Source organism: Lupinus angustifolius, unplaced genomic scaffold (assembly GCF_001865875.1).
Source record: "Lupinus angustifolius cultivar Tanjil unplaced genomic scaffold, LupAngTanjil_v1.0 Scaffold_113_48, whole genome shotgun sequence".
Classification (NCBI taxonomy): Eukaryota; Viridiplantae; Streptophyta; class Magnoliopsida; order Fabales; family Fabaceae; genus Lupinus; species Lupinus angustifolius.
The window spans coordinates 2,611-10,733 of record NW_017724917.1 but is presented as its reverse complement, the minus strand read 5'-3'; the positions used below and the strand labels follow the sequence as shown (position 1 = coordinate 10,733).

Sequence of the window (8,123 nt, the reverse complement as noted above, 5' to 3'; positions counted from 1 at the left end):
CATATTTTATTGAACACCAGTAGAAAATGATGCTGATTTGATTTCAGCAACTTTACCATTGTTTTGTTACTCAATTTTTCATACCCTTCTCAATGCTCTTGTTGTTTGTCACTGCCAACAAAAGTAATTGTGAGCTTTAGCCATGCTGATGCTACTTTATCACACTCAGAAAACCCAGAAAACAAAATGAGTTACTAGTTAGATATTAAACTCATGTATAGAACAAGTTAAATGAGTTTTTTCATTTATAAAATGGTCAAAACAACCTGAAAGATACATACATTCACGTGAACTTCACACTCCTTTCCTAAATTTAGAATAGATTAAACACCAATAATGATCATTGACATTAATCTATGATTCTATAATAATTAACCAGCATTAATTAATAATAGTAGTATAACTATTAACACAGACATCCTCCACCCCTTCAAAAGAAAAGAAAGGTTAACTAGCACTTCCGGTGGCAATAGAAGTAGGGACATGAACCGGATACTTATCCACCGAATCATCCCATGGGTTGCCCCGCCAGTCCTTCACCCCAGGCATCGCCTTCACCGCCTTCCAAACCGCCGAATTACACTTAAAACCGGATCCGAACGCAATTTGCCAAACCCGGTCCCCTTTATTAACTCGGCCTTTAGCCTCAGTATAAGCCAACTCATACCAAAGTGAACTACTCGAGGTGTTCCCGAACCGGTGCAACGTCATCCGAGATGGTTCCATGTGCCACTCACTGAGTTCCAAATTGTTCTGTAACTCGTCCAACACTGCTCTTCCACCAGCATGGATACAAAAATGCTCAAATGCAAGCTTGAAATCAGGAATATACGGTTTTACCTTTGCCCCTTTCATAAACTTCCTCCTCATTAGGGACACAAAAAACATTAACTGCTCAGAAAACGGTAACACTAACGGTCCTAACGTTGTTATGTTTGTTTTCAAAGCATCTCCAGCAACAGACATTAACTCTCTAGCCAAACATACCCCAATTTTTCCATTCTCATCTTCCTTTTGGTACACACAATTATAATTCTTATCATCTGAACCCTTATGAGTTCTAACTGTGTGAACCAATTCATACTTAGATCGAACCCGGTCTGAAACCTTGTTCGATAAAAGAACTGCTGCACCACCCATACGGAAAATGCAGTTACTTAGAAGCATAGACCGATCATTTCCAAAGTACCAATTGAGAGTGATGTTCTCCGTGCTTACAACAATGGCATATGAGTTCGGGTTTGCTTTCAATAGATCTTTTGCAAGATCAATTGAAATCAAACCCGCACTGCAACCCATTCCACCAAGATTATAGCTTTTTATGTTAGTCCTCATTTTGTAATGATTCACAATCATAGCAGAAAGCGATGGAGTAGGGTTGAACAAGCTGCAATTCACTACCAATATATCAATGTCACGTGGTTGGACTCCTGTTTTGGCAAACAGAGAGTCCAACGCGCCAAACATTACAGCTTCGGCTTCTAGCCTTGCTTCGTGCATGTTAAGGCTTGGTGGACGAGACGTGATTCCTCGAGGAAGATAGGTCTCGTCCCCCAAACCAGCTTTAGAAGAAACCCTCCTTTGAAAAAGAACAGTTTCTTTTTCAAAGGCGCCGGTTTCTTCAGTCATCTTTAGGAAATTCTGAACCGAGATTTTCCGGTCTTGTTCCGGTTTATAACAAGAGAAGTCAACTAAGTACACAGGTACGGACCGTTTGGCATAGTAGAGGCCGAGAAGGAAGAGAAGAATAGATGAAGCAGCGAACCGGGTTAGTGTGTAAGAATCGAGTTGGATAGTCCGGTTCGAACCGGTGAAGAAGTTAGTGAGATGGTGAAGGTTGAGATTTAAACGTGTGAGTTGAAAGAGGAGGGTGAGGAAAAGAGGGAGAATGAGTGTGAAGAAGAGGATTGTGGTCGCGTTGCATGAATAGCCGTAGCCTAACTTAACGTATTTGAGTTTAACGGAGTGGAGAAAATCCGGCAACCGTCGCCGGATTTTGATGACGGCGGAGGAAGAATCTTTGAAGTCCATATCAGCCGTTAATCTCTCGTTTACCATGTTTATGCTGCTATCACCGCCCATTCTTCTTTTCTTCTTCTCTCTATAGACTATGTTGTTGCGGTGTGTTTGTTTGTGTGTATAGATATGTTATTGTGATGTGTTTGTTTTGTGAAAGAGGTGAGTTTTGCATTGGTTTATAAAGGAATGGAGTTGTGTTTGGAAGTGCTAAAATTTGATTGCTCTTTATTAGGGGTGAGCAGGATGCCACATCCTACCGTCGATATTTAGGGTTGGATAAGGATTAAGTATGATGTGTATCGACCCATCCTATATTACTTACTCATCATGTTTGTATGTGTCTCTTGTCAAATGTGATGTACAGAATAATGACATTTTCTTAGTCATAAATATCATTGATTCTCTAATTTGCATCAAGTATATATGATTAGTAATATATATACATATATCATTTTATATATTAAATTACATATTCATAATAGTACATAATATTGATCAAACTTTATCTAAAATGAGCATACATTATATTTAATCGGGACTATATTCAAGTTTAGATGGTGATTCGGTCAATATTTAGGGTCGGGTTAGCTTTGAATATAGGGTCGGGTTCAAGTTTAAAAAATAACTACACCTACATTTAGTGTCAAATAAGGAACCAGCTTTAACCTATCTCAATCCGACTCATGATCACCTTATCCTTAATTGTGTTTATGAAAAATACAAAATGGAAATAATTAAGAATAAAAGTAATCTATCGTTGTTACTTACAAAAGTTACAAAATTTAAGCTGTTTTTGTCAACTATTCCATTTAAAAAATAGGCTACCGTACATTATAGTATTATTCTTGTTATTAATTGATTATTATAATTGATGTTAATTAAATTTGGGGATAGTAGTTTCAACAGACCGACACCGACCCACCGAGGGATGATGGATATATAGTCCAACCACTTGTGAGAAATCATATTCTGTGAAGAGTATATAGATAGATGAAATTGAAATAATTAAATTATGGAAAATAATATATGTAGGTGTAAACGTTTTTAGATTTTCAATACAATATTTATATGTTTAATGATTATTGCCCATTAAAATAAAAGTAATAGAAATATTTATGATTAAATAATTAATCTTTTTTAAGATTATAATTATCTTTCCAAACAAGTATAGTCGATATGAATTGAACATTTAATATTTTTTACTTATCTAACAATCTAGTTAACTATCGTTATACTACTAGATCAACATCATTTGGATAGATATTAATGTGCAGCGTTCAGGAAGATATAGGCAGATAGGGGAAGACAAGAAATTGGGAAAAATTAGATGAATGACTGGTGGATGTTGGTGGCTGGCAATCAAGGAACAATAAATGATTTTGTGCTAACTTGTCAAAAGCTCAACCTCAATTAAATATGCTATGTTAAGTTTAATACTTAAATCAACTTGCTCACAATATTATCCAAATTTTGAAGTTTGATTTGCTCATAAAAATATCCATTATTGGGGAGGCTCAATTTGATTATAGGTTCTTTTTAACCCTAAGATGACAAGGACATTCTATCACTATCAAGAAAGGTACATATACAGGTTACAGAGCTGTTCACATGAATAGTCAATTTATTGAGTTCATTACTTTGGGGATTCTTTTTTTCTCTCTGGAGAACAATAAGGAGTAATATTTTTCATTCTCAAAATGAACCAAACTTTCATTTTATTCTTTATAATTTACTTTTTGGGTTGTTTTCTTTATATATTTTAAAATTTTAATCCTCATTGTTAATATGAATATCACTCACATGTCACATATGTCATACTAATTGAAAATGCCACCAATTAGAAACATATTTGATGTCTAAAAAAGTATGTTACTTTGGGTATCACTTATTGTGATTGGTCAGAAAAATAATTAATTACTAAAATTAAATTTAAATATATTTTTTAATCAATTACATCATCTAGTACATGAAATGACATATCTTTAGAACAAAATGATATGTTCTAGTGACCAATTGTATTGTGCAAATATCATATACAACAATTAAAATTAAAAAAAATAAACTAAAGTAGAGGTTAAAAACTATAGGAAATAATTGTGGGACTAAAATCAAAATTATGTATAATAATATTTGGAAAGCACGTTATATCCAAGAAAAAAATAATGCATTTTAAATTTTCAATATTCTTAAAATAATTAATAAACATTATTAATTGTCTAAACATGGGGAGAGGAAACCAAAGAAAACAGTTAATGAAACCTTCAATATTCTTAAAACATTAAAAAACTAATTGGCTAAGAAAGTTAGGGAAAGGAAACCAAAGAAAACAGTTGTATGAAATTTAAAGTAGCTGATCTAGATCTAAATCATTCAAAAATGTGAGTAATTAAGTTTGGTGGTGGATGGTGGAAAACATAAACTACTTGACTTTCTAGTAAAGTTGCTTAAGCAATTTGATTGAACTCAGCTATATTCATCTAGGTAGGTGGAAAATGTTTTAGGCCAACAAATTGAAATTCTATAACCTATAGTCTATCTGCTTTGCTAATCCATTCATCAATAAACACAAAACTGTAAAATTAAGTGATACCATTACATTCCTATAGTTAAATGTGTATGTTTATCCATTTTCAGAACTTTAATTTATGGTAAGTAATAAAGTCCACATTATTAATTGCCACTCTTGCTGAGTCATGATACATTCATGCTTTAAATCATTTCTTAGCTTCACTCAATTTATGAGGTTATGTAGTTCACTGATCTCATTCAATTGACCTTGCATTTTGAATGTGGTTGACTTCAGAGGTTACACATTAATACTTTATGGTCATTGGTCAACACAGTGTAAAATCGGTGTTTAAAATGTGTAGTCATTGACCAAAGATTGTTCAATTAGTATGAGTTGTTCTTCATTTAAGTTCTTTAATTAAATAATGTTGATAAAGCTTCTAGCATGTGTATAATATATAGATTTTCAATTTGTCAAAACTCACTTTTCTGATCATCTTTTTCATGTGTGATTATTAATTCACACATTATTTTTCTTAAAGGAATCAAATTATACTTCCACAGTAAATAGGGTTGGAAGAAGCGAGTAAGAAAATATTAAAAGAGAAAATAATAAAAAACTTGGTAGCGAGTTTCGGACAATTTGTGCCTACGTTGTTGAATGTATTGAGCAATTATCCTTATATATTAGAGAATAAAAATGTGTGTTTGTGATTATTGTTATTCTTCTATTAGGTGTACATAACATATAAATATATAGTCATCTACACCGACCAAGGTAACAAATGGAAATGAATATTAGTGTTCCAAAATCAAATCAATAAGATGATACCAATATAAAAAATACTAAAAGAAATAACATTATCTGACTAAAAAATACATTATTCATAAAAAGAAAATACTTCAAACAGTAAATTCAATCAATATAATATTCTCAATACATGTCAAAAGTATATGATTAAAAAAACTACTTCAAATAATTACTTGAAAAAATAAAAATAAAATGCAGAAATTAAGAAAATATAAATAACTTCAATTTCCAAGTTTCAGCCAATACCCCTGGTCGGCAAACCTTTAAAGTAGTTTTTCAGATATCTCGTAGATTTTTAGTCAATCAAAAATTATAGAGGTATTCAGTAAATAGAAATTGAAGGTAGTTTGTAGCTTTTAAAAAGGGAGCTCATAGCATTTGAAAACTACTTTTTAGAAAGCTACTTCTTAGAAAGTGAAAGTAGTTTTCAATAATTCACTTTTCAATTTTCCCCTTAAATATTTTAACAAATTACATTACATGCCCTCATTTAAAAAAAACATATTGTCTTTATTTGTCACTCCTACCTTTCCTTCATTCACATTTCCTTCACATAGAAAAAACCAGCAGCTTCATTCATTCGTTTGGTTTCCTAGTAATTATCACTTCAGGTATATTGCATAATTTATAAGGTTTTATACAGGAAAAGTGACCCTATTGATTTTGTATTCTTATTTTACTTTTCTGACATGGTTACATGACATAGTTATATGCGACATAGTTACATGTGACATAGTTAGAGCCCCTTCTATTGTTTAATTCTATTAAGTGAGATATATGGTATTGTTTGATGTATGAATTAGATTGTTATATAGAGTTTTTTTATTTCTATTCTCATCCATTATGAGGAGTTGTTAGCATAGTTATTCAAGTTTGGAAGGATTTTCCATATTGATTATTTATGTTATTGATTTTATTTATATGTTTCAATAAATATGTTATTTAGTCTTTAGTTATATAATTTCTCTCTTGTTTCTTTTACTACCAAAAGAAAAGTTCAAAAGCATAATAAAGAGTAAGAATAATATTTATGTTATTGATTTTATTTATATGTATTCAGTCTTTAATTATATAATTTCTCTCTTTTTATATTATGAAGTTTCTTTTACTACCAAAAGAAAAGTTCAAAAGCAAAATAAAGAGTAATATTTATTTTACTTTTAGCATACACTCACAATATGTTTAAAATTTTGCATAACCATCATAATCTTAAACGTGATATATGTAAATATATGTAGTATCATTCAGTTTATAAAAGTCCTGAATAAAGATATGAAAAGTTTATACAAATTTAGCTATGTTTTACTTTAAACTATTTGGTTAAATTCATTTTTGTCATTTGAGATTTAGAATTTTGAACTATTTAATTTTTCATTAGATTGGATGAATTGTATGAACTATTAAACTTTGTGGTTGTGTTTTAATTGCATTGCGCCATTTTAAATATAAGGTTTTGTGTTTACGTATTCTATTTTGTTTGTTAAAGCTTAGGTGCAAAAATAATATGAAAAGAACAAGAAAAGAAAATGCATATACTATTTTGGCTTATGACTACATGTACAATAAGTGTTGTTGCAACATATTACTAGAAATACATGTACACAAAAATCATGCATGACTTCGCTTCAAAGAGGGAAATATTAGAGAAAATATTTTCGTATTATATTTTTTTAACTAAAATAAATAAAATATAACATATCCAACTATAAATAAAATATAAAATAAATAATTATTTTAAATTATATATGCATTTAATGTATGTTATTTTTACTTCTTTTTTTAATTTCAGTTAGTTACAAAGTTTGTTTTACCAAACAGCTCTAGTTTAATAAAGTATACTCACAACTATAAGCTTCTAGCTATCTCCTCAACTACAAACTACAACCTCATATCTATAAGTTACAAGCTCATAATTACAAGTTAGTTTTCCGAAAGAGCCATTATTCATAGACGAAGAAAGGTGAGAGAGGGTGAGAAGTGACTATGAAGAGTGAAAAATGCAAAGAGGATCGAGAGATACATGTACTGAAGAGTGAATGCTTATTTTGACAAGCTTTAAAATATCAATTTTTATCTTTTAAAGTATTGAATGAACCCTTTTTCAATACAATTTTTTTTTTTGAATTTCTAATCAATATTAGAATAGAGTATAGTATCAATGTTATATATTGGACTCAAGTCTCTTGTTATAATGAACATCAGATATAAGCACCAAATAGAAACAACATATGACACTTGAGCTCATGGGTGTGTTAGGGCATGTAATCCTTATTCTCTGATAATATTTTGGTAGTCGCTCAACGTTCTCGGAGACATAGGCACAATTGGCTGAAACATGTTACCAAACTCTCTTGTGTCTTCTCTTTTATTTATTTTATGCGTTTTATTTGATTGCTTGTGGTCAACACTATGCAATCATTGCTTTGGCTGCACGAACAACTGGTATCAGATCCAATTGATAGATGGCTCTTAACCCAAGCGCTAGATAATGGCTATAGAGGGTGAAGGCGTGATGGCTAGACAAGGTCCATCAGAGGTATTGCGCAAGGATAGAGTAGATGAGTTGAAGGAGAAGAAAACGTGGTGGAACTGTGGTGGGTGCGATATATGTTGATCCAGAACCCTAGAAGTTCATGTACTAGATTAAGGTCAAAGTTGAGATAGGAACTCAGGTGTAGAGTTTGGCCCTTAGACAAGTGTTGACAATATCTCTCTAGATGTTGAGAGAATAATCTCATTTGAGATCAGAAATGAAATATCCTAATGGTGTGTTTGGACATCGTAG

At 31.5% G+C, this 8,123-nt stretch overlaps 1 protein-coding gene across 2 annotated transcripts; it reads right to left on the bottom strand.

The window, feature by feature from the left end:
* Nucleotides 1–287: 287 nt before the first annotated feature.
* Nucleotides 288–2,190, bottom strand: LOC109339818 (3-ketoacyl-CoA synthase 1). Of its 2 annotated transcripts, XM_019577339.1 has the most exons (2): nt 2,110–2,164; nt 288–2,065 (listed from the first exon to the last, which is right to left on the bottom strand). In XM_019577339.1, the coding sequence occupies exon 2, from the start codon at nt 2,056–2,058 to the stop codon at nt 448–450; it is 1,611 nt and encodes a 536-aa protein (XP_019432884.1). In that variant the 5' UTR covers nt 2,059–2,065; nt 2,110–2,164; the 3' UTR covers nt 288–447. The 2 variants fall into 2 exon arrangements, with proteins under 2 accessions (XP_019432884.1, XP_019432882.1); XM_019577337.1 differs by having other exon boundaries at nt 288–2,190.
* Between the last annotated feature and the right edge of the window lie 5,933 nt (nt 2,191–8,123).

Excerpts from the sequence above, each read along its gene's own strand:
- LOC109339818 (XM_019577337.1), bottom strand. The coding sequence starts at position 2,082 with ATGGGCGGTGATAGCAGCATAAACATGGTAAACGAGAGATTAACGGCT.